Genomic DNA, 26,911 nt, shown 5'->3' with positions numbered 1-26,911 from the left:
AAGAAACATTTGAACGAAGGGTAGACCACGGCCTAGGAGGTGGATGAAGACACCCGTCCGTTTGCCTACTGAAGCAAGATGGGGCTGAGGCGCTCAAGGGCCTATTGGCTGCCCAGAAGCCTTTTCAGCGCCGCCTGAATACAGCGAGGATGACCCAGGGTTCACCTTCAGCGTTGAAGGCAAGTCCTGGTATAAGGGACGCACATAGGTCCGCGCCACATCCTGACACTGTTTCCACAGGAAGTGCGGGATAGGAGGGGGGATTCATTAATCCAGGTCGGAAATACACCTTGTTCCTCGAGGATTTTGGAAGGAAATTCCACCCGCGAAGTCCCCTTTTGGAGATGCCCTTTTCCTTTCAGGTACAGCATCCTTCATTATGTACCCCCAGGGTACAATGTATCCGGGGCTCGCAACGCGTCCCTCAACCCCCAGCAGCGCGGTCACCGCGGGGTCCCCGGGCGGGCGGGGGCGGCGGTGACGCAGGAGGCGGTGGGGCCCCGGTGCGGCGGGCGCGGGGAGGGGGCTGCTGGGCGCGGGCCTATCAGGACGCGCGGTGTTTCGGGCGCGGGGAGGGCGGGGACCTCCAGGTTTCCTCGGGGCCCGGCGCAGCGCCGCCTGCCGAGTTCCGAGCGAGCGCGCTAAGCGCGCAGGGGTCTCGAGACGTTCCCGCCGGTCCCGGTTTTCCTCCGCGGCTCCCCCGCCCCTTCACGTCCGCCTCTTTCTCCAACCAGACGCGGCTCCGACGGCGCTCGGCCTCTGCTCTTCCGGCTCCCCGACTCTGCCCGCAGCGCGGGTCGCCCGGTTGCTCTTCGCCTGGTGTCCGCGGGCCCGGCGGGGGCGCCTCACTCCGGGCGCGCGGCGGTAATGCCGCTGCCGCCCTTGCGGCCAGGCAGGCAGCTGGCGGCGGCCGGAGTCGGAGCGCGTTCGTCGCTGGCCGGGACGCCGCCCTGGCCTGTGCTCAGCTCCCGCGGCGGCCGCGGGGCGCCGGGGCCCGGCGCGGCATGAGGAGGCGGCTCGGTGCAGGCGAGCGCCCAGCTCCTCGGCCCCCAGGGCCTCCGCGGGCCCCCGCGCGTGGCGCGCGCTGGTTGCGGCCCCGGCGCCCACGCTAGCCCCGCGCAGGCACGAGACGCCGCGGCCCGGAGCAGGAGGCGGCGCAGGCCTGCCGAGGGGACGCGGGCGGCCCGGACCCTAAACACGGGGCTTCGCGGCGGGACTCCGCCGGGCGCGGGCAGCGGAGCCGGGCGTGCTGCAGTTAGCTGCCCCTCTCCGCAGGGGCCCCGCGGCGCGCAGCCTGCGCCTCCTCCCACCTGCAGCCTCTCCTCCCGCCGCTGCTTGGCGGAGAAAACGCTCCTCCTAGCCCTTCCCCGGCCTTCTTCTGTCCTGCCGTCCCCGGGCCCCTAGCCCCCAGTCCCCTCTCCCCCCTCCACCTCTTCTCCCTCTGCCTCCGCGCCTCCCCTCCCCCGACTGTCTGGCCTCCCATTCATTCCGTCCGCTCCCTCCCATTTCCCCTTTCCCCTCGGGCCCTCTCCCCAGAGCCTCCCCGCGCGGACCCCGCTGCAGTCTCGGGGTTCTCAGCACATTTATGTAAGTTTAGGGCCTGGACAGTGGCCCCGAGTCCGGCCTGAGAGCGCAGCCTGGGCTGCTGGCAGGGAAGAGGAAGATGTCTGTGCTCAGGCGGATGATGCGGGTTTCCAATCGCTCTCTCCTCGCCTTCATCTTCTTCTTCTCCCTCTCTTCGTCCTGTCTGTACTTCATCTATGTGGCCCCAGGCATCGGTAAGCACCGAGACACACCCTCGCTTCCCCTGGTCACACCACAGCCAGCGCAGGCTGTTAAGGATGTTACTTCTGGGATTTGGAAGCTGTTTAAACAGGGACCCGCAGAAAAGCGTTTTGTTTTAAATGTTATTTCAGACGTGTCAAACTGCTTCAGGGCATGGCTTTGGTATGTGAGTTTTGTTAATGCATGCATTTTGTTAATGCATGTTTGTTAATAACGTAAAAGATTGCATTAAATAGACATAGCAAAATTAGTGTGATGGCCCGGGATGCCCTAGTCGCTTTCTTGAGTGTTCATGACAGCTTTATCCATTTAATGTTAAGTCTTTAAGCCTAAACTGAGTGCTTAATCGTAGTTTTATTCAAACACTCTCGGGTATAAGAACTGGTTGTAAAAATATGGAGGAGCCAACAGCAGGGAATGTGATTGAGTCCAACAATGTGTGTTTTCTAGGGTCCTAGGTCGCTTTTTTAGAATGGGGTCAGTGGACCCCATTCTTTTTGTGCCATACTTGGGGAATTTTAAGGCGATGAGTTGTCTTGTAAAAACAATGCTCCATTATTTTAGTCTGCTTGGGTGTTATTTTCAAGGGTACGTTGCCTTTGCTACCTGTTAGGATGACTTCTGAGAAAATAGTGATTAAAATAACCGTTATCTAAGGGAACTTGTAGTTTAAAATGTTAACCGGTTTATCATTTTTTGGCCTTTGGTGCAAAATACACTTTTGTAAAACTGCTTGAATTAACTTCTTTATTAAATATCCGAATTCCTCGTCCCCCTTTTGTTGAAAAGGAGCCAATGCGGCGTTAATTCTAGTGAATGAGAATTATGAACTTCACATGCATATTAAAATATGTCATATTTCCAAAACTTTTCTGAGTTTTTCCTGGCTATTACGTATTTAATGTTCAATTACTTAGTAACAGTGAGCATCTCCTCTCATTTCTCCTTACACACTGTGGTCGTTTGAGCCAGTGCTGTTTGTTCCGAGTTAGCTAAAAATGTAATGCCCCTTACAGAGTGAAAACACCTGCAGAATTTTCAGATGGAATGATCAGGGCATTGTCTTGAGTGTAGTAGATTATTGCAGTGAATTGCAGCAGGGAAGGAAGATGGAAACCTAATCCAGACTGCTTCATTTCTTAAAATTACTATGAGACTTTTTCTTTAATAATTAATTTTTGGATTCAGTGAGGTGTATAAACTCAGATGATGATGTTTAAGAAGAAATGCAATTGTGAAACGTTGATGTATCCCAAAATAGAAGTTTTAGGGTAAAGTTTGAAGAATATTTTAACATTATTGCAGTTTTCCTTTAGGCCAGAAAAAACAAAAAACCTCACAAAAACCTACCCCTTGAAGCCTATAGTACAAATGACAGTGGTAGCTTAGTGGATTTGATATTATCTAGATACTCAACAAGAGCTTTATTTATTTTTTGCCATTTTGGAGTCTTATAAATTAACTCTTCATTCTGTAGCAATTTTTACTTTCTCATGTAACTCTTTAAAAGTTTGGACATCTTTGGGGTATTTTTTTTTACTAAGAGTTTAACTTTGAAAGATTTTGGAGGAAAAGTTTTTTTCACACTTACATAACAATTTTCCCACTTTCTTAGTATTATGAGTAACATGTTAAAGTTATATTACTCAAAAAGCTAACCAAAGGAAATCAGAATTCTAGTCATCCCTTTTTTTTTAAAGTGAGTGCGTCAGTATATTATTTGTAGATTCTTAATTCAACTTGTGTGAAATACTAATAAATTTTCCTTATTTGAATGCTTAATGTTTGCCATAGAACTGTCACTGATATAATGTAAAAATGTTGGCACATGTCTTGTAGGCAATTAGATTGATGTGGCTTAACCTACTCTGTTTTTGTAGGTCTTATAAATGATAATAAGTTATTAAAACCAGTTAGAAGAGTGCAAACCAAAAACTTACAAAATGCTGTGAAATTGTCAAGCTGAATCTGTTTCCAAAACCCTGTACCATTTAGCCAAAAAAAGCCTCCTTTTTAATCTTTTGTATCTTTAAGTATTGGGAAGCAGTTTTCCAAAATTCAGATTTTTGCTTGAAAGTTTGAATTTTATCATTGGCAACAAATACTGTCAGTTTTTCTTGAAGTGTCAGGCTCACTTTGCTCATTTTCGAGAAAATGTAGGTCAGATGCACAAGTTTAACCATAGTTTTTCAGTTGTTCTTTCAAGTAAAAATGATGTTCCATGAAAAATGTGGCTTGTTGAGTCCATACTGCAGCTATCAATCAATTGCACAAGTGCTTCAGATTTCTTATTTATGAGACATATCCAGAAGTAATTAGGTTCTTATAACTAGTTTTTATTCGATGTATGTAGATTTTTCTTGAAATAATAACTTCAAGAAAATAATTCATATTTTAGCCTGAATTACATCTTGGGGCAAAATGTGTTTATGACTAAAATATATGTTGTAAGTACTTTTTATGTGCCCTAAAAAGCGTTTCAATTCTCCTCTGTTAAGAAATTCCTATTAATCCTACCATATCAACCTGTTTGGTAAACTTTAATTCTCTTTCCCTACTTGTTTTCTGTCCTGAGCCCTGTGTATGTCATGGGCCTTCTTCCCAGGTAGATCTTCTGTCATTTTAGTTCCTCTTCTTTGCCATCTTGAGCAGATACATCACACAGTTGTAGGCAGTGTAATCTGTTTAGTTTCCAGTGTTTTCAGATGTTCCTCAGCATTTCTGGACTATTTGGGTCAACTACAGTGAGTTCCATAGAACTCAAAGCTCATTATTTTCAAGGAACCATTTTTCTTGAAGTGTCTAATGCATACAGGAAACACAGGGATAGTCTTTACATTATAAACCTTAGTACTCAGGGAAACTGGATGGCAGACACCTGCCCCATCACCACACCATAGGAAGTCCATGGACAGATTGCTCTAGCCCACCCCTAGAGGCCAGAGCCATAAATTATTTCTTATTCTGTGTCTACCTTTGTGCATGATTGCAAAGATGAGTGCAGTTTCTCTCCAAGGTTTTGACTTGGCTGGATTGAGAACAGAATTGCATTTAATAGGAAACCTTTATTAATATAACTTCCAATATAACGTAGTCATTTTCTTGCTGTCATATCAAAGATGAGCTGACTTACAAGTTCATTCAACAATAGGAGTGGTGCACCCAAGAGAGGCTGGACATTGTTTGAGGTATGGAAGATAGATGACTAAGGCTCATTTTCTTCCGTCATAGTACAATGGGCTGAGCCCCATAAAACTGCTGTAGTAAATCCTTGGAAGGCATGTGGTGGGAAGTGAGGGCTGGTTAAGGATTTCCAGAGGAGAAAGTGGTTGAAATGTAATGGATGAGATTTATCTGGACTGAGCAAAGGGATCCTAGTCAGAGGGAACAGCATGAGCAAAGCTTCTAGAAAATGGGAGTAGCTCCATCCAGCTACTGCTTAGGGCTTGGAGTGGCACATGGGCCAGGTTATGAAAGGTCTCTGGGGCTCCAGTGTCCAGCCATGGTGTTCAGATGCTTGAGGTCTCTAAAATTCCTGGCAGAGAGAGACTGGTCTTTGTTCATACAGCTTTATCAAAGCTTCTGTGATTACAAAATAAATTGATAGTGCCTGTAATCAGTGGGGCTATATAATGGGAGGAGATTACATAACTTCCCTGGGAGTGGGGATTTCACTGTCCATTTGACTCACCAGAAGCCCTGACCTTTCCTAGACACACTGACGGGCTGTTTTGCTCTCTGGGTAGAGGTGAAATCTGGTTGGGCCACTTTGGTCTGGCTTCCTCTGGGCCCTTGGAGGAATTATCTGGCTGAGTGCTTTGTTATTTGGGCCTCCCTGGCGTGTGTGCCCTGCTGGGAATGGTGGAGCTGATGGCGATGGGTAGTCAAAGTGTGGGGTCTGTGTGCAAGCATGTGTGTTGTGGGAGAGGTATCTTAGGTCCTTTCCTCAGAGTCCCTCTGGCATTTTGGCTGGGGTTCTTCCTGGGCTAGCGCGGAAGGTAGCTAGTTAACCCTGCAGCTTTCTTGTCATAGCCCTTTAGCCTCCTGGCCCTGGCAAGTGGGCCTGGCTGTGTTCTTTGGAGCTGTTAATAGTCTGCTTTGTTTCAAAGGTCTTTCAGTTTTATTCACCCAGTGCTCTGATCTGCATGGCCCATTTCAGGAGTTCGGATTTGGTATCCGAATATCATGGAGGGCCATGGTATTGGGCATCTCTTTTTTCTGGGCCTCCCTGACTGGCCACATGTCCCATGCTTTTTTTGTCCTGTGAGTAACAGGAGATGTCAGAAGTTTTGAAAGCGATGCAGTCCATTGTCTTAGAGTGACCCTTCTAGCATGAAGGATGGGTTATAGGGGGCAATGGACAATAGAAGATTAGAACTGTTGAGGTTGGTAGTTCATCAGGGCAGAGTTGAATGGATGGGAATAGTGGGTTTGAAGAAACAGGAACAGCTTTAACATGAGGTTTGGATTCTAGCTTAGACATTCAGGTAGCTATTAATAGGGAGTATAGAAAGTCACGTCTTTGGGAGGCTATTTTGCTTTCAGAGAAATTGAGTTGGGATCCCTGTGTGATATCCAGGAAGAATTAGTAGGTAGGCAGATGAAAGTAAGGGCTTGCTGCCCGGTAGAGAGATTTGATTGTCTTCATCATGTAGGTGAATGGTATTTATTTATCCTCCAACACATCTGAGTAATAAAACTCACTTCTTCAGCTGGAAGTGACTCACTGTGTTACTTCCTCTGAAACATGGAATCACGGGTTAAATTGGAATACAGAGGAAGACCAAGTATAGTTTGAAAGTATCCGATGGGATTTGCTACCCTCCTTCTCACTCCCTAGCTTTGTTACAAGAGTCACTGGGTCCATTCCACACTCAAGAGATGAGAGATGAGTTAGAGATTGTTTCCACAGTCAGATTGCCATTCCTAAGTAGCATATGTGACTCAGCTATATCTCTTCAGTGTAAACTAATCCAAATCCCACGGCCTTGTGGGAAATTAGGCAATATTGAAGGGAAACTCGATTCATTGAAATCTGGCAATGCTAACTGCTATTTTTCACCTTAGCCTTCCTTTTACAAATACATTTGAAGTCTGTTAAACAATGTGGCAGAGTGAGGCAGAGATGTGTTTTTTTCTGCAGCAGTGCTTATCATTACTGCCTTTAATGTTTATTAAAGATAAAAATAGCCATGTCTGTGATTACTTTTAGAAGAGAAACTTCTCACCTACGTTTGTAGTGTCTGTGTGTAATAGGTATTCCAAACACTACTTGTAATTTGGTTGGGACTAAAATGCATTTTCCTTTTGAGGCAGTGTGGTACACAGTAGTTAATTTCCTAACCCGTCCTGTGGAAAGCCTGTTTCTCACAGGTTGTCCTGCAGGGCTTCTCAAGGCACTTGTCCTTCTGGGCCTCATCTCTGATGGTTCTAGCTGTGGCTTTTCCTCTCACCCTCAGAGCCCTTGCGTTTGCCCCCCTGTCCAAGGGCCCAAGGCCAGGGGAAACTTGGGCATAGAAGCATTGGTTTCTGGAGCCAGAGCTATGAGCAGAGCAGCCCCAAGAGCAAAATCCCAAAGAGAGCCCACCGCGTTGTCCATATTTGGAGATCCATGTCTTCCCTGCCACACCCCTGACCCCTTGCCAGTAGGGCTAGCCTTGTCTGTGAAATGAGAGAAGGAAGGACAGGCTCTGGAAGATGGCCACTTGCCTAAAGTGTCACACATCATTGTTGGAAGAGCTGAAATGTACACCTTAGGATTCCTGACACATTCTACTGTGCCCGAGTTGAAGGAACTAATTATTTTTGCCCTGGACAATGGAAGATTTTGGGGAAATACAAGCTCTCTTTTTTTCAGTTTGAAGGAATACTGTATAGACGAGCGATGAAATTTTTTGGATAGCCTAAGTTAACAGTGAGGGTAATTACAGTGAGGCAGAGTTGAGGCTTATTGAAAAGAGAGAGAGAGAAAAAAAAAGACCAGTCTTCTAACTGACCTGCAGTCAGTGAAATAAGTGGCCTTATAAGTGCTCCTTTCCTTACACATTGTGAGGTGAGGGTAGATGACCGCCTCTTAAAGCTGTGATTACCCTGGAGAGGGTGCTTTGTTTGGGATACTGGACAGACCTCTTGGATTCCCTTAAACACTGTTGCTCAGTGCTGTGTTTATACTGTGTGCTTAGACTCCGCAGCACCCTGGCTTACCTTGCAAAAGGGCAGACCTGCTCCTCTACCTGTCCCCCACCCACACTGTCTTTTGTGACTCCTTTTCCCTTTCAAGCCTGCCTTTCATGTTTGTCTTAAGTAGAAATGTGGAGGTAGGAGGGGAGGCTGAGGTGAGACATGTGTGAGGAGTGATTTTTCTAGAGCTTGGGTTTCCTAGGTCGCCATTGGGAGCTCCTCAGGCCTGTATGTTTGCAACATTCTTTTTCTAGTCCATTTTCTTGGCCGCCTTGGACCAAGCTGGCTTTTGTCACCACTGCCTGAGCCTGCGGTTTGCCAGCCTAAGCTGGCTGTCCCCACCTCTTTCCCTTCCTCTTTTCTCCTTTCCCCTTGTCCCTCTGAATCTGTTTCATGTTTTCTTTTTAATTCCTGAAGGACACGGTGATTTAATATTTAAAAGATGTTTTCATTCAAATTCTGCCTTTTGTCAGGATAATAACAAAGAGAATAATATACAAGTAATACAGTGATTCAGGTTGAAGATCGATTCAAGTGAAGATTGAGAGTAAGTTTTCTGAGGATACCCATAATGCCTTTAACATGCCTTTGGAAAATTAAGCATTTACTCCAGTTATAATGAGATATTTTTACCTCATATCTTGGGCCCACTGGAAACTTTCAGGTGGCACTCAATTCTGTTTTTCTTCAGCATTTACATCCTGTATTAGGCCAGTTTGATTTGCTATGTTTCATGGTTAGACTGCCTGTGGACATAATTGTTTTTGGTTTTAGCAAAATTTAGCTGAGTTTGGTTTAAGATACAGCAATACCCCCTTCTCAGTTGAAATAGGAGAGTTAGCTTAAAGGATGTTTAGGTCAGTAATTATATTTTTGGCTATGAAGCACAGCAAAATGTTTAGGAAAATATACTTAGTAATTTCAAATCTTAATGTTTTATTTTTTTTCCTCCAGAAGTGTAGTATAGCTTTTTGCTTGCATCTTTGTTTTTATGTTTAATTACTTGAATTAGTGAAAGTCTTTGGCTTCACCAAATTGTTGTTATGTGTTCATTAAGGATGAAACACAGATACTCTTAGGTCCAAATGAATTGTGGTATATTCAAAAGCTATGTAAAAGAAGATATATTTAATATAAGTTAAACTGATTTGGAAGGAAGGGTCTACTGTTTTACTTGTTACAAATGTTATGTGTGGAGAATTACTACAAGAAATAGTTTTCAAATATGAATGTGCTTAAGGTTTATTTAAGGTGATATGCTTTAATAAGCTTATTTCCCAGGTCTTATGGGAAATTCTGATTCTGATTAATTTTTAACACATACCCAGATGTTTCTGCACACTGGGAGGGATGTTTCTGAAAAATACCCCAAATGGTGGGGAAAAAATAGTGCTACATACTTTTCTAAATTGATTATCTTACATCATTTGATATTTCATAGAACTAATCTTACTTACTGAAAACCTGATTAACTTGTTTATAACATCATGTTTTACTGGCAATAGAGATGGCTATCATGGTGAAGAATCTTTTCCTTCAGAAGAGAAATGGACGGATACATTATTCATACCAACCAGGATCATGTGTTCCTTTATGAGTCTGCAGTGACTAGGTGATTGGGTCCTAGGTCATCCTAAATTTGTTATTTAGTGTTTTTAATTATTAGAGACATCGTAATTTACTTAAGATCAATAAAATTTATTAAACTGGATAGCATTATAGGTTACTCAGTGGAAGTAATTTCAAAGCATTTCCTAGCATTTGGCTAGAAAAGTCATTTTTATAATATCTTTACAGTGGTATATTTAAGTAGCTATATGAAGTTTGTTACTATGACATGATATCTTGATTGAATACTATGACCTGTTTTTGTATATTTGAGGCAAGTGTTAATATGATTTTACTGAAATCTTGTTACATATATTGCCTTCCTGATAATTAAGTTAATTGCTCAGAAATTATGACTTCTAATTATAGTGCAATTTTCAGTTTGACTCATAGGAAGAGAAATTGGATATTATTTTCATTTGAATCAAGAGACCAAAGGTAGAGAATTAAAAGGTGCCTTGTTTACTGATTTGAAAATATGCTTTGGAAGTCTTTGAAATTCATTTCCTACCCAGTTCCCTTCTCTGATTCTCATTTTAGGCTCATTTTCCTTTCATGAATACTAAGTTGGAATTCTGAAAGGTATTTTAATTGTGAAAACACAAGTAAATTGGAGATGATTATAAAACATATTCAAATAGTTCACATTTTACTTCATTTTGATAGACTTCTTATATACTGTACACTTATATACTCTGACATCACTAATTTTCAACAATTTTATAATGTTTCCTGGGCCTGCTTATTTATGGCTTGGTCTTTTAGTCTGTAATGTCATTAAGTTAGTTTCCTGATTAGATTTTTAAGATCTGTTTAATTTCCTGCATTCTTCCTTCCTTGATTTCTTCATTTCCTCCTGATTCCACTTTCCCCAGTGTGGTTCATAACTCTCTTAGGGTTCCTGTCATGCTTTAAAAAAGCTATATAGTTATTATTTTAAGTGAATTACACAGTGCATTAGCAGATGACAAGGCTGATAGTTATCTTTTGTTAGATAGTGTTTTCATATCACTAGGTTCAGAGTCTACTTTTTGAATTATCAACTAGGGTTAAAGTAGGCTGAACTAATGATCTGGTTGTTGCAAAAGTCCTTCTGATGTTTTAGACAGTTTGTGCCTTTGCAGGATCTTGGTTCTTTACAGAGGAAGCCAGATGGCCCCTTAACTTTTGGCATTGCTTGGTAAATGGCAGACACTCAATAAACATGTGGATAAACATGTTTCCACCCTGAACTAAATTTTAGTAAGATCATTGGAAAAGTCAGTTTTCATTTAAAATGTTTAACCTTGATCAGTATTCAAACACAAAGATTCTCCAGAAATAACTTAAAATTGTTAAACTGCAGAGTGGAAATTGTAAAGACACCTGTTACAAAGAATTTCTTGTCAGTTTTTAGTATTTGCATCTGCAAAGCTTGAGTTGTTAGCTAAGATCTGAAATAGATCTCCTGTATGTGATCATTGTATTTGTTGTTTGATAAAGTGGGGCTCTGAACACAGAATTCTTGCAGACTCTGTCAGCTTATAACTTGAAAAGTAGAGGTAAGGATATTATATGTTAGTAATAATTTGCACTGCAGATTTCCTTGAGTTCATACATGGTTTTGAATTATTGTCACCATGGTCAGACAAATAGTACTTTGACATAAAAGAATTTTTTTAAACAGCCTGGCACATCCTTGACATTTGTTATTTTTTGTTTTTAATCCAAGTAATACCTTCCTTAGTCCTAGGTGTAGTATGAATAATATTTCATATATAATCTGGCCTAACTTTGGGGTTTACACCATTGTTATTGAAGATAACGTATTTTCCTTTACCCACATGGATGAGTAATTCTTGGGGATTTATTGAACAAGAGGCTAGATGTGGAAAGAAGAAAAATTTTCAGCATCAGAAACAGATACTTAGAAGATTATCGTAAATTCTTAGAAATTCTTAGAGATACCTGATTCACATATCTGTAGTTATTATTGAGTGGTGCATTAAGATTTTCACTTTTGTCCATATTATTTCCAGTGTTCCGTAGATAATATGGGAAATCATTTTCTCTTCTGTAACTTTTAAGGATCTCTTCTGGCTTTCTCCTCCTCTTTGTATTAAAGGAAATCTGGTTTATCTCTCATATGTTCACTTCCCTCATAACTTTTTACAATGAAGATTTCTTTTTCCTTGTCTCTCCCTCTCCTCTGTGGCCTTGAACCAACATTTCTTCCAAATCCCTTCCCCTCAGAGTCACTCCGGCTTGTGCTTGAATCCTGAGTTTTTAATTCTACTTATGTTAACTTTCTTTTGAGTTTGTTTTCTCATCTTCTAATGGAGAAACTTGTACCTGTCATGGGGTGGTATGTTATTTTCCTAAGGCTGCCATAACACATTACCACATGTTGGCTTAAAACATCAAGTTTATTTTCTCAGAATTATGGAGGCCAGAAGTCTGAAATTAAGGTGTTGGCAGGACAGTCCCTCTGGAGGCTCTGGGGAAAATCCTTCTGCGACTTCCAGCTTCAGGTGCCTGGTGGCCACATCACTGCCTCTGTCTTCACATTGCCTTCGTGTGTGTGTGTCTGTGTGTGTGTGTCTGTGAGAGTGTGTGAAATCTCTACCTTTCTCTTAGAAGAGTACTTGCCATTAGATTTAGGATCCACCTGGGTAATCCAGGATGATCTCCTCATCTCAGAATCCTTAGCTTAATTGCGTCTGGAAAGACCCCTTTCCGAGTGTCACATTCACAGGTTCTGGGAATTAGGGTGTGGGCATATCTTTTTGGGGATTTCCAGTCAGCCAACTCCAGGTGGTTGTAAGAATTAAAGGAAATATAATTGTGTATGTGTACTTAACATATATTTATATGTGGACTTCAGCTCAGTGCCTGACCAAACTCAGCACTTAGTAAATGTTAGTTCATCTTCTGCTCTTCAGAAACCTATGCCTGCCAAGATTCTATATCCCTGGAAGATTTCGGCAGTCAGTGCTCAATTCTGAATGTTGCCTTCCACTTTGTCCCCCGCGTCCATCCTCGTTGCTGACCACCAGGATGTCTAGCTCTTGTCTTCTGCCCTCACTCTGCCTGGGCATGCCCTGGGTGTCAGCATAGCTGTGGCCTGCTCTCCCTTGCACCTCTCCAGACCACGCCTTCTTAACCTTCTGCTTCTGGAACTTTCTCACCTCTGTTAACAGTTATGTCTCATCCTCACAATGACTTCTCGTCCTCTCACTCTCCTTTGTTTTTTTTTTTAAACTCTCCATCCGCTTGACCCTTCCTAACTTCCGTTACTACCCATCTCCACTCAGGGCAGATTGTCATTCCCTGGGTGTGCACTGCCCCTGTGCACTTCAGCCTCTGCTTAAACTTTCCCACCAACAGAATGGTTTTCTCTCCTTCATCTTGCTTCTTTTAGTGCCTGAAATTATTCACCCTTTCTTCTAGTTTTTTCCACTCAGGCTGCTGACATGCTCAGCGCCCTGCTCTTCCAGAAAACCTTCCCTTGACCTTGCTAATCACTTATTTTCCTTTTCTGAAACTTGCTGCTTTCACTTTGTCAGTATCCACTGAAATCTTTACTATTTTCCTTTGGTTTCCACTGCTTCCTGAAGCTGCTGTCTTGAAGGCTTACAGTGATCTCCTGTAGGCTTTTTAAAGAGGCTAAATGGTGTGATGGTCAAGGGCTAGCTTGCTGGGGCCAGACTGCTGGGATTTGAATTCCGGCTCCACCACTTACTAACAACTATGTGACCTGTGGCAAGTTATTCAATTCCATGCTTCAATTTCTTTATCTGAAAAATGGGGATAATGATAGTACCTGCCTTATAGAATTGCTTGTGAGGATTACATAGGTTAGTATATGTAAAGTATGCTTGACAAAGAGAGTATGCTGAATTTTTTTAAGCTGTTGTTTTTAAGTCCTTCTCCTTAGCATCTGCAGCATTTCACGTGGTTTACCTCTCCCTCTTCTTTAGTCCATTAGCATTTTCACTGTGTTCAAACTGAGATTAATTCACTTTGGGATCTTTTATCTTTGTGCTGCCTATTTGTGGTCTGTCTTCATACATCAGATCTTCACCTTCTTATCTCCTTTTTGGATAATTTTTCCTCTGGGAATTTATCACGATAGTTCCAGGTTTTAACATTTATTGAATGTCTCCCCAAATGGTATTTCTAGCCCTCTTGTAGCTTCAGTCCTACATTTATAACTGCATCCCAGATTGCCTGACCAAGATCATCATCTCCCTCTCAAAATCATTTATTCACTAGACTTTTGTTAAGAGACCTGGGAACTGTGGCAGCATGTCATAGCAGCTAGGAACAGAGATATCAGGATCACAGGGATGATGCAGCGTTGGTGTCCTGCAAAGCCCAGGAAACAGTTCTAGATCCCTGCAGGCAGGCATGTTCTTCTTATCTTGAATCCTTACAGCACTGTTAGTGAGCAAAGCTGGATGTGGAAAGGGGCTGGGAGGCACAGTTTTATAGCAGATGTGTCCCTTAATTTTCTTAAGTGAAGAATTAGACAAGTTTGCCTCATAAACTCAGGATAGAATGCCTGGCCTAAAAGCTTTCATAAACTGTTGAAGATAGGTTTTATTCTTTCTATTTTTAAAATTTTTTTCCGATGTTGTTACCCTCTGGGAAGCAGAACTGGTAAAGAAGTTAGATTTATGTCTCACAATGCAGAGTCAAATAGAAAATGAATGAAATTAGAGAACACACAGCATGGTTTTAATTAAGCAGTGGTAGGTTTCCCTATTTTATGAAATGAGGATTTCTTATAAATTGGAATAGAAATTTTAGACAAGGATTTTCTCTACCTAAAGACTTGCCAATAAGAAATTACATTTTATTTTTTGCAATCTATCCATCGGACAAAGGGCTAATATCCAGAATCTACAAAGAACTTGAATTTACAAGAAAAAAACCCCATCAAAAAATAGGCAAAGGATATGAACAGACACTTCTCAAAAGAAGATATTTATGCAGCAAACAGACATATGAAAAAATGCTCATCATCACTGGTCATTAGAGAAATGCAAATCAAAACCACAATGAGATACCATCTCATGCCAGTTACAGTGGTGATCATTAAAAAGTCAGGAAACAACAGATGCTGGAGCGGTTGTGGAAAAATAGGAACGCTTTTACACTGTTGGTGGGAGGGTAAATTAGTTCAACCATTGTGGAAGACAGTGTGGCAATTCCTCAAGGATCTAGAACTGGAAATACTGTGTGACCCACCAATCTCATTACTGGGCATATACCCAAAGGATTATAAATCATTCTATGATAAAGACACATGCACACGTATGTTTATTGTGACACTGTTCACAATAGCAAAGACTTGGAACCAACCCAAATGTCTATCAGTGATAGACTGGATTAAGAAAATGTGGCACATATACACCATGGAATTATGCAGCCGTAAAAAAGGATGAGTTCATGTCCTTTGCAGGGACATGGATGAAGCTGGAAACCATCATTCTCAGCAAACTATCACAAGATCAGAAAAACCAAACACTGCGTGTTCTCATAAGTGGGAGTTGAACAATGAGAACACATGGACACAGGGTGGGGAACATCACACACTGGGGCCTCTCGGGGGTTGGGGGATTAGGGGAGGGATAACATTAGGAGAAATACCTAATGTAGGTGATGGGTTGATGGGTGCAGCAAACCACTATGGCATGTGTAAACCTATGTAACCTGCACATTCTGCACATGTACCCCAGAACTTAAAGTATAATAATAAAAGACATTACATTTTATACTACTACTAATAAGCAAGTTTTGGATTTGGGTTAACATAGTTTTATGTTTGGAAAGCAGACAATTGGAACCATTCTCCTGCTGGTTTAGTGTGTCTTGCAGCCCTGTGACATAGCACTTTCTTCCGGTTAACAGCCACTTTCTGTTTAAACACAGCTTCATTCCCTAATGGGTTTTGGTCTTTAGGGATTAAACCCATGAGGACCATTAACCTGAGGAATGTAACTCAATTAGCTGTAAATGATTTGGAATAAAGGAATAGATTTTCTATTTGGAGAAATTGGTGTGTAGCTTTTCTTAATTTTGGTCTTCATCTAATGAATAGTAAATGCACTCTTTTGGTAAATAATTCACCTTTGTTAGAGGTACCATAAAAAATCATTTTAAAGGCCTGGTGCGGTGGCTCACGCCTGTGATCCCACCACTTTGAGAGGCTGAGGCGGGCGGATTGCCTGAACTCAGGAGTTCGAGACCAGCCTGGGCAACATGGAGAAACCCTGTCTCTACAAAAAATACAAAAAATTAGGTGGGCATAGTGGCAGGTGCCTGCAGTTCCAGCTACTTGTGAGACTGAGGTGGGAGGATCGCTTTGAGCCTGGGAGGTGGAGGTTACGGAGAGCCAAGGTGGAGCTACCGCACTCCAACCTGGATGACAGAGTGAGACCCTGTCTCAAAAAAAAAAAAAAATCATTTTTAACAGTTTTGTTACCTACAAGTTGTATAATTTAAAAAGTAGTTTCCAGGAAACATAATAATGCATATAATGCTTCTACTTAGCATCTCATTTCTTAGGCCAGGGTCAGTCCTGGAAGTACAAGTTTTTTGCCTTAGGCTGAGTTCTAGTACTTTGTGGCAGGTTTTCTTTTCACAGTTTGGTGTAGCACAAATATAAGATGTTTATATTACTGACAACAAATTTCATATGTAACTTTAGGATTAAATAATCCAAGGTGCTGCAAACCAGGTGTCATTAGTAATCTATGTGATGCTGCCCCGCCCACATAATTTCAGTTGAACTTTGGGTCTTCACTTAGGCAGAGTTGTTAATATTAGCTTGTCTTCTATTGAACATTTTCCTGCATTTTTGGTTGGCTGTTCTTTTAGTTTTCTTTTTTCTCTTCGTCTCTTTTCTTCCATGTTTTTGTAGTTACCAAAGATGAATTTGTTGCTGTAGATACTTTCATTATTAAAAAATTAATATGGATTAAGAAATTAGAAAAAAGTCTATACAAGAATAAGATCAGGAACTAATACATTTAAAAATAGAGGAAAAAAGAATTGAGATATTCAAGACAGATTATTTAAGTATAAGCAATGGAATACACAAATATGACAAGTCTTATAAAAATAAAAGGGAGTGCTTGCTCTGGCAGCAAATATACAAAAATGGGAACAATACAGAGATTAACATGGCCCCTGCACAAGGATGACATGTTTATTTTCAAATTTTAAATACAAAAGGGGAGAAAATACAATTAAAAATCAAAAGTAGAAGAGATTCGAAAATTATGTAAGTTATGCACAGCTTTACCTAATTTGAATATCTCAATGAAACTTTGAATCTCTGGGACAAAATACTCCAAATTGTATCAAGAATAAATAGAAACTGAAATACACCTAATACAATTTCTGGCAGAGGGCAGGCATTCAACAAATCAACAAACTGATACATGGACAGAGAGGAATTGGAACAGGTGTCTGATTACAACTTTTTTTTTTTTTTTTTTTGACACAGGGTCTCGCTCTGTCACCCAGCCTAGAGTGCAGTGGCCCAGTCCTGGCTCGGCTCACTGTAACCTCTGCCTCCTGGGTTCAAGTGATTCTCCTGCCTCAGCCTCCCGAGTAGCTGGGGTTACAGGCGTGCGCCACCATGCCTGGCTAGGTTTTTTTTTTTTTTTGTATTTTTTAGTAGAGACGGCATTTCACCATGTTGGCCAGGCTGGTCTCAAACTCCTGACCTCAAGAGATCGCCTGTATTGGCCTTCCAAGATGCTGGGATTACAGGCATGAGCCACCACGCCCGGCCAGATTACAACTTTTAGAGGGCTTTTTATGAGAAGTCAGTTCAAACTTTTAAGGGCTTAATATCTGCCACGCTATATCAGTTGTTTCAGAGTTAAGAAAATGACAGCAATGTGTACAGTCTATTTTATGAAACTAACATTAAGAACAAAAACATAGATGGCAAAAAACCCACAAACCTTACTTATGAATATATATTTAAATTGTATCAATAAGTTTTTCCCCCATATGGTCTATTTATTTTAAATAATTTCAACTTTTATTTTAGATTCAGGGCATACATGTGCAACTTTGTTACATGGGTATATTGCATGATGCAGAGGTTTGGAGTATGATTGATCCTGTCACCTAGGTAGTGAGCATGGTACCCAATAGGTAGTTTTAAACTTCTGCCCCGCTTTGTCCCTCCCTCTTGTAGTAGTCCCCAGTTTCTGTTGTTGGCCATCTTTTGTTCATGAGTACCCAGTGTCTAGCTCCCACTTACAAGTGAGAACATGCAGTATTTGGTTTTCTGTGCCTGTGTTAATTCGCTAGGATAATGGTCTGCAGCTGCATCCATGTTGTTGCAAAGCATATGATTTTGTTCTTTTTTATGACTGTGTTCTTCATTTTTTTTTTTTTTTTGAGATGGAGTCTTGCTCCGTTGCCCAGGCTGGAGTGCAGTGGCGTAGTCTCGGCTCACTGCAACCTCTGTCTCCAGGGTTCAAGCCATTCTCCTGCCTCAGCCTCCTGAGTAGCTGGGGTTACAGGCTCGTGCCACCACGTCCAGCTGATTATTTTGTATTTTTAATAGAGATGGGGTTTCACCATGTTGGCCAGGATGGTCTCGATCTGTTGACCTCATGATCCAACCACCTCGGCCTCCCAGGAATTACAGGCGTGAGTCTTCATTCTTTTAAAGTCCACTTAAGTACAAAAATGTAGTCAAAATGTGTTGTATTTGTAAACTAGTATAGTAAATTCAGGTGTAGGCAAGTTAAATCTAATTATAAGACTACTTTCTAGAAAGCCTGTAGACATGCTTTTAAAAAAGGTATCTGTAAAGCTTATGTGAAACCTGGATTTCTGTTTGTCTCTTTTTTCTGGAGGTGAAAGAAAAGTTTTATTTTACTCTGCTTTTCTAGTAGTTTAATTTATGCTCTCTTCATATGTACTTTGAGCAAGTTCACATTTACATAAAAAGTGGGAAAGAAGGTAGTAAACATTAAATTTCTCTCATCCCTCTATTCCATCTTGAGAAACTGGAGCAGCACTTAGAAAATTAGTCAGCATTCCTAATTTTTTTCATTCAGCATTCATCTTTGGAGAGTGTCATTACTGTATTCAGAGACAGCTTATCTTAAAATTGAGTCATTCACTGAGGCTTGCAGTTTCTTGGTTTTTGCCATGATAGTGAGCCTCTGCCTCTCATCTGAATGGAGTTTATGATTTTTTAGCTTTGTGTTTAGAGACTTTAAAGAAGAATGCACTACTTGCACACCTGCCTTGTGAAAACGAGGAAACTGAGATCCAAGGAGCTGTACAAAGTTATGCACAGCACTAACAGAATTGGGACCAGGAAAGGAGTTTCTGACTTAGTTCTGTGCCTCTGGGGAGTCTGGACATCTCAAAAGTTAGGGATTTTTGCGATAAAGCTTTGTCAATTTACCAGTTTCTCCCAGCAGAAGAAATTTGGGGCCTATTTTTGAAGCACTTATTGTGAATAATTAAATTGAGCTGCTTTAAAAATACACATTGATTTTGATTTTATTTGCTTTTACCATCCTGGTAGAAAGATTTGTGATTGAAAAGGAGTGTAAAAGTTTAATTAACTCTTAGACATGACCCAAACGGATACTGATCCTAGATCACCCCTCCCCGCAAACACATCAAGAATTTTCAGGACCATTGCAAGATCTTTATTCCTACTAGATATTATGGGATTTATAAGGAATCCTAGCTTTTGTGAAGTTTTTGGTAGGAGGAAATTAATATATAATTAGAGAAACTGAATTTTGTAACTGTAGGATTGAGCATCTGTAATAAAATGCCTTTTTGAAATTTCTAAGTATATTTTATAGTAGAAAATCACAGATGTGGGGGTTCATTATGATATTTTAGTTTGTTCAGTTAGTTTCATTCTATTTGATAGGTGGATATTTCAACTTTTTTTGTTTTTATTCTTAAAAAATCAGTTTGTTTTTGTCAGTTTTTATAGTAGGCAATATTTTATATTTCTGTTTTGCGTTTGGACGTGCTGATTGAGTCAGTTTATGTTTATTGGGCACTTCCCCAATTCTGAATATTATTTTGTTAAATAAAAAAAAGCTTACTGAGTTATGACATTCTTTCTCTATTTTTCTTTTATAGCCAACACGTATCTCTTTATGGTACAAGCTCGAGGTATAATGTTGAGAGAAAATGTGAAAACAATAGGTCATATGATCAGGCTGTACACAAATAAAAACAGTACGCTCAACGGTACAGGTAAGACTACTTCCTGCTTAACCCCTTGTAGTTACAAAGCAGTAAACCAAATCTTTTACAGTCTGTTTTGCCTTCAGGTAACTTCCTGTTAAAGATGAAGAAGGCATCTTCCCCTAAGCGTCCTGGTAGATTATTTTACTGTGCAAATCAAGACTGTTACCTATTTTAGGATGTATGAACGTGTGGTCACAAAAATGATGAGGTTTTGTACAGACACTTAAGTTAATTCTTGCAAACAAAATATAGAAAGCAGCTTCTACTTTTTCAATTCATATGTTGTATTTAAGAGAAATTAACCAGAGAATAATTTATTCATCTTAGTAATCCATATTACCATCTCTCTTTATGTTCATTCTAGTTCCTAAGTTGTTCTTCCAACTAGGTCTAGAAAATAGTTGTTTTTAATTATAGAAGATTGTTAATAGTGTTATGGCCTTTTTAAGGAGCTAAAGGAGAAATTTTATAAAATTGGAAATTGGTAGCTACTCCTGTCTTTTTATTTTACTTATTTATTTTTTTAGAGTCTCGCTCTGTTGCCCAGGCTGGAGTGCAGTGGTGCGATCTTGGCTCACTGCAAGCTCCATCTACCGGGTTCACGCCATTCTCACGCCTCAGTCTCCCAAGTAGCTGGGATTACAGGTGCCCATCACCACGCCTGGCTAATTTTTTTTTTATTTTTGGTAGAGACGGGGTTTCACCATGTTCGCCAAGATGGTCTCAATCTCCTGACCTCGTGATCCACCCACCTTGGCCTCCCAAAGTGCTGGGATTACAGGCATGAGCCACTGCGCCCGGCCTACTCTTGTCTTTTTAAAATGTTACCTGGAAGTAGAAGCTCCATTAGAATCCCAGGAGGTTAAAATCTAACAGGCTGAACCAATAATTTAATGATGGTAGAATTGATGTAAATAGATTTCACTATTGTGGAAGAATGTGAATGCTCTTTTATGGCAGGGTTGCCACAGTGTCTGCCAGGGTATTATTAGGTGTTACTTTAAAGGATTCAGTGGGGTTGTCAGTTGTTGTACCCTTTATGGTCTCATTTTGAACAGTTAAAAATAAAGATTTAATTTGTGTTAGTAATTCTTCCTTGTGTCACTGTAAACCTACACATTCTACTAAGAGAAAGTCTGTCTTTCAGCTGTAGATGTTCTTTCTTAAATGTATGTCAAGGTGGGTGATAGTTTTAGACCCTTCTAAAAATTCAAGACTGTGACATATTGATCTCAATTTAATATCACATGTGCTTCTATAAAATCCATTCTAGTCATTTGCCTAATACGTTTGTGATGCCACAAAACACTCTTGTTTTATTTTAATTTTTTAACCTTGAAGGAATTTTTTTAGAAGAACTGTCTCAACATAGTTGATGTTTTAATTCTACAGTAAAAGTCTCATTAACTATTCTTTAGTATGAATGAGTCTTCTGAATAGTAGGTCAATTTTAGAAGTTTAAACATTTTAAAAGCTTCTGTAGGATTTGTGCTGGTTGAATAAGTTGATTGTAAAAATGTTCACTGAAAGTTTGTTCAACTGAAAGGAAATAGACATCTTTAAATTGGTGTATTTGTGTGAGTGCTAAAAATTTGTGCATATCAGCTTGTTTTCCCTGGGGTATGAATAAGGTATATGTGTGTATGTTGAGCTTGATTAGGAGGAATGACTACATGGGCAAGACAATCTTTCCCCATAGTATCCTGCAACCAAAAAAAAAAAAGGAAAATCCTTTCCTCCTCTCACGAAGTCATAGTTTCAATAAAGACCAAAGAACCAATGCATACTTTGATTAAAGTTTGCTTACTTTTATGAAACTTTGAAAACTTTTCATAGGGTTCCTTTACTAATGGTAAAACTGTTCTCGGGAAACAGTCATTGTATACATTAGGGATTAGGTTTGGATGTAACAGAGACCTGCCTGTGGTGGTTTAAACACATGAGGCTTTCTGTTCTCATGTGAAAGAACTCTGCAAGTTGGATATCTGTGGCTGTTATGGAGGCTCCTTAAAGTAAGTCATCACACACTTTTCATTTTCTGCCATCTGTCATGTGGCTCCATGGTTAACTCATAGTCTAAGATGGCTGCTTGGGTGCCATCTTGGTGTTTGAACTTGGGTCAGTAGGAAGGAGGAAAGCGAGAACAAAGAAGAACAAATAAGGTACTTCTTTTCTGGAGCCTTCCCAGAGGTCCCACACAGTATTTCTTCGTACATTTAATTGGCTAGAACTTAATTGCATGGCCACATGCGATAACACTGGGAAATATAGTCTTGACCAGAGTATGCTGGAACTCTAGTGAAACTGGCATTCTGTTACATACGGGGAAAGGGAAGAATGGAGTTTGAGTCAGCAATGAGGCTCCGCCATGTTCATTTAGCCAACATTTACGAATAATTATTATAGTTAGTATATTTAACTAGATATTGGAGACACAATATTAAGAAAAACAGTCTCCTTTAATATGAGGATCTCTAGGCCTCTGGGAGAGATGGAAACATGAATAGTTATTTATAATGCAACTGGTTATTTCTACATAGACTTCTATAGATATAATATCCAAAAAAGAAGATAATGGCCTATAAGGTGTACAAAAAGCTAACTGAGCTCTAGAGGAGAATTGATTAATATGCAGTGGCTCATTTACAATTTAACACTAAATGATAAATAGATTGTGATAGTTATAAGCACATTTGATTTCCAAAAGGGGTTTTTAATCCTGTACCTGACTTTCTGTGGCATCAAATATAAATAGATGTATACTATTTTTGTAAATAAATTATATACTCTCATAATCAGATGGTGCCATGTAGCCCACAGAGCCAGTCAGATTATGAAAACAAGATGTATTCAGTGAATTCATCTAATTACTGAAGCAGATAAGGGCCATGCAATGTTAGAGTGGATAGGTTTGTTGGAAATAACCCAGCATGCCTCCTCATTTGATGGGTACATGAATTGAGGCCCCCAGACACTGCCAGACTGACAAGACAAGTTAGTGGGAAACAGACTAGGACTCTCATCGGTTTCTAACACCTGTTTTAAGCTGCTGTTTCGCAGGAAAATAAAGCCATTAAAAGGTGTTCTTTGGTGCTGTTGTCCTTTTCCTTTAAGTGATAAGGTCCAGTGAGAATTAGTAGGGGATCCATCTGGCAGTTTTCATTCTTTGTTTGCCTTTTCTTTGGTTGTGTTTCTGGAAGGGAGGAAGAAAGCAGGGGGCCCAGAGCTCATTTTATTTTTATCCATTCATTAGATGAAATAATGTCTATCTTTTATAGCAGTTGTGGTGGTTCCCAAATGCATCTGTCATGCATAACCTTTTAAAATGCTTCCTGACTTTGAAAGCAGTGGGTATACATGATGGACATTGCTCACCTAACAACTTTTGTAGGAATAATGATTTTGTGGGTTTTTTTGTTTTTGTTTTTTTTTTTTTGAGACAGAGTCTCGCTCTGTCGCCCAGGCTGGAGTGCAGCTGCCTCCACCTCCCAAGTAGGTGGGACTACAGGCGCCCGCCACCATGCCTGGCTAATTTTTTGTATTTTTAGTAGAGACGGGGTTTCACCGTGTTAGCCAGGATGGTCTTGATCTCCTGACCTTGTGATCCACCCTTTTGGCCTCCCAAAGTGCTGGGATTACAGGCATGAGCCACTATGCCCAGCCAATTTTGTGGGTTTATTACAGTAAAATCTCCAAAAGCTTAAATCATTATTGGCTGTATTATCATTTGTGAGGTGTTTATTTATAGTATGTTCCTACTATGTTGTAGGTACTTTTAATAGGTGCTAGAAATCAAAGATACTTTGATTTCAGTTAAAAGAGATATTCAGAATAATGGCCGGGGTGGCAGATAGACTATATACACATAATACATTGGGAAGACACAAATACCACTGGACAGAGTACTGAAGGAGTGTGGAGGTGTTTCTCTAAGTCTGGCAGTGAGTTGAGCTCCTTACGAGGTGGCCAAGAATAGCACATGTTTAGCTCTAAAACTTTGTATTCAGTGAAGTGAATATAATGATATTGCGTAACTTGAAGGCACTTAAATGTGGTTCTTAAAAACTGATAAAAGTGATGGAATGTTTACTTTTGTGATTCAGTCATTCTAGCACTGAAATAAAAAGTAGAACAATTCTCTCTGGCCCTCCTGTTGCCATCTGACTCCCCAGAAGGAGTTAATAGTTTGTTTTGCAGAAATATCTAGAGAGCCGAGCACTTCTGTGAGTTGGATGTGGGTTCAGAGAATCATAGCATGTGGCTAAGAGAAGGAGCCCAAGCATTAATGATAAAATTAATAAATTATGCAGAGTAAGGAAATACTCTTATTTAAAGTTAATGCATGACATTAACAAAAGGATTGAATGAAAATGTAGATATTTTTCTGCCTCAGGATTATAAGAAAATGAGCCTTGTAACATCTCAAGGCAGATGACCCCCAGGGACAAACTTACTTTTTTTTTTTGTATTTTAAAATATTGTTATATCATAGTTGTACATCCAAGGACAACCTTATTTATTGTCTCATTCCTGTGAATGTGTAGTGTATAGTATGTCCTTAATAAAAATGGAAGAGATTCAGAAAAATTATCATCTCTATATAGCTAGCCCATCTTTTTTTCTGGTGATATGTGCAACAAAAGCTATAATATGAACTCTGTGTGTGTGTGTGTGTGTGTGAGAGAGAGAGAGTGAGAGCGCACACTAGCTAATTAATGAAGAACTTGCTCTTCATTATTTATTGTTTTAACTGCTCATTTATTCATATTCTTGCATTTTTATTTTAAGTAGAACTTTTTATATTTTAAAAGTAGAAAAGGGTATAATGTAATAACAGTCTCCTAGCTCACTCCTCCCTGAGTTCCAATCCTCAGAGAACTAACAATTTATTCTGTATTTATCTTTATGTTTCTATCCTGCTGTCTCTTGATTTATCAATTTAAACTACTCCTGTTATGGAAGAAAGACATTTAGTATTATAGTCTCACCCCAATTTTTCCTATCCTTATCCCCAATATAATTATGTCACAATTTAAATTCAAATCGGTATTGTTGATGTTGTTAAGAGAATGTAGATAATGGTTTGTTTTCCTGAGTCTAGTTGTAATTGTTCGTTTTGTAGATCTGTTTATTTTTGTTGATGTTACTTGTTAACTCTTTTTCCCCCCAATTTGCAGAGCCTTCTTAATCTATCGCTGATTTTCCCTTAGGCACATGAGTTGACCACGCTAAGGGGTGGTTTCCAAAATTCCCATGCCATTGTCTTCTCTCTTCCAGTGCTGCTTTTGAGAAGTCTGTTGACCATCCTGATGGCAGTTACTGTTCATGGACCAGTTTTTTCTGGAGACTTTTGGGATCTTTTTGTATTTTTAAATTTTACAAAGAGCATCTTGGAGCTTTGTTTTTCTTCTCTTGCTGGGAGCAGTCCTATCAGTATGGAATATCTTACCCTTCATTTCTCCAAAATATTTTTATATTATTTCTTTGATAATTTGTCTTCCTGTTATTTTCCTTTCTTTTTGGAACTCCTATTGTGTATTATTTCTCTCTTGTTTTTCAATTCTTTTTCTTTCCTTTCTATCTTTCTGGGAGATTGCTCTGACTTTACTACAATGCTTTGATTTGATTTTTTAAACTTTGGCAAACTTATTTTTAAGAATTCTTTTTTTTTTTTTCTTTTCTTACTGTTACTGTCTCCCTCAAATAAGAATGCCTTATCTTCCTTTCCAGGAATATTGAAGATAAATAAGTAACTCTAAGGTATAAATCAATGAACTTGACTAGACACTGTCACAAAACTCATAACAATAGTAATCTTAAGCAGTTTTGGTGGGAGTGACAGAAACCCAATTCATGCTTATTGCACTTGCTGCTACCACTAGCAAAGTAGGAGTCCCCATAGAGAGAGAAGCCCTTTTTTTTAAAACAAAAACAAAAACAAAAAGAAAAAAACAAGAATTTTGGTATATATGTAGATATATATATTTAAAACATCTTAAGTAAAGAATCAGGCCAGGCATGGTGGCTCACGCCTGTAATCCCAACACTTTGGGAGGTTGACGTGGGAGGATCGCTTGAGCTGGGGAGTTGGAGACCAGCCTGGCAAGACCCTGTCTCTACAAAAAATACAAAATTAGCTGGGTATGGTGGTGCATGATTGTAGTTCCAGCTATTAATAGTTGGGAGGCTGAGCTAGGAGGATCACTTGAGCCCAGGAAGTCAATGCTGCAGTGAGCTATTATCACGCCACTGCACTCCAGCCTGTGTGACACAGCAAGATCCTGTCTCAAAAAAAAAAAAAAAGGAAAAGAATCAGAACTTTATTGGACTTCCTTACACTTGCTTTTGCTTGGTATCTTTAAATCTTTTAGACACATGGGGAATACATTGAGCATGGGCTACCAGTGTAGTGTCTGTGGTCTTGGGGTGTCACTGGGCATACAAAACAATTAATGTTCACTGAATTTCTCCTCCCCTTGTTATTTGGAAGATTTTCCTTGTCAGACACTTTCCAGCACTCGCCCAGGGAGGGTGGGGAGGATTGTCTCATTGGGGCTTTCCCACTTCCTGGTAGGATAGGCCTTAGCAGTTGTACCATCATTGATCTCTACTATGTTGGGGTTTTCTGGGAATGCATTTACCTTAACACCTTACTGATGCCCTGTGAAATTTGTAACTGGGGTTTCCATGCACTTCTTTGGAATTGGACCTTCTCTTGTGGCTTCTGTTTCCTCCTTGATACCCAGCCTGGAACCTTTGCCCGTCCCAACACCCTCTGCTTAGCAGCCGTGGCAGGGCCTCTTTCATTCAGCAGCCTTGCAGGTGGCGTGAGTCTCTGCCCTGAAGTACTGTCCTGACTCCTAGGCAGCATCCCCACCAACTCCATTGTGACAATGACTGAATATTGATGTTAGGTAAAGGTGTGCAAGGGAGGTGCTTAGTTTTCTTTGGCTCCTCTTACATACTTCCTATCTAATTCGCAGGATTCTGTCATTTCCCTATGGTCAGAGGGTTTAGCTTCTACATTGTCTCTCATTGGAGCAGATTACTCAAGATTCAAAGAATATCTTCACATTTTCCTAAAGTGTCTGCTAGA

At 40.3% G+C, this 26,911-nt stretch overlaps 1 protein-coding gene and 1 pseudogene across 5 annotated transcripts in view; both read left to right on the top strand.

Moving 5' to 3' along the window:
* The first annotated feature begins 296 nt into the window (after positions 1 to 296).
* The window catches only part of B4GALT6 (beta-1,4-galactosyltransferase 6), a 63,775-nt gene continuing 37,160 nt past the window's right edge, over positions 297 to 26,911 (top strand). Inside the window, exons 1-3 of one of the 5 annotated variants that reach the window (XM_055368280.1) lie at positions 1,786 to 8,512; positions 9,471 to 9,577; positions 19,705 to 19,821. In XM_055368280.1, the coding sequence (XP_055224255.1) occupies positions 19,722 to 19,821 (100 nt within the window). In that variant the 5' untranslated portion in view covers positions 1,786 to 8,512; positions 9,471 to 9,577; positions 19,705 to 19,721. The other 4 variants (XM_055368282.2, XM_004059286.5, XM_055368279.2 and 1 more) reach the window with 4 other exon arrangements.
* On the top strand, positions 16,695 to 16,784 carry LOC115931540 (uncharacterized; annotated as a pseudogene).

Source organism: Gorilla gorilla, chromosome 17 (assembly GCF_029281585.2).
Source record: "Gorilla gorilla gorilla isolate KB3781 chromosome 17, NHGRI_mGorGor1-v2.1_pri, whole genome shotgun sequence".
NCBI classification, from domain to species: domain Eukaryota; kingdom Metazoa; phylum Chordata; class Mammalia; order Primates; family Hominidae; genus Gorilla; species Gorilla gorilla.
Note: the sequence above shows the minus strand (reverse complement) of the source record. Positions and strands in the feature narration are given on the sequence as shown.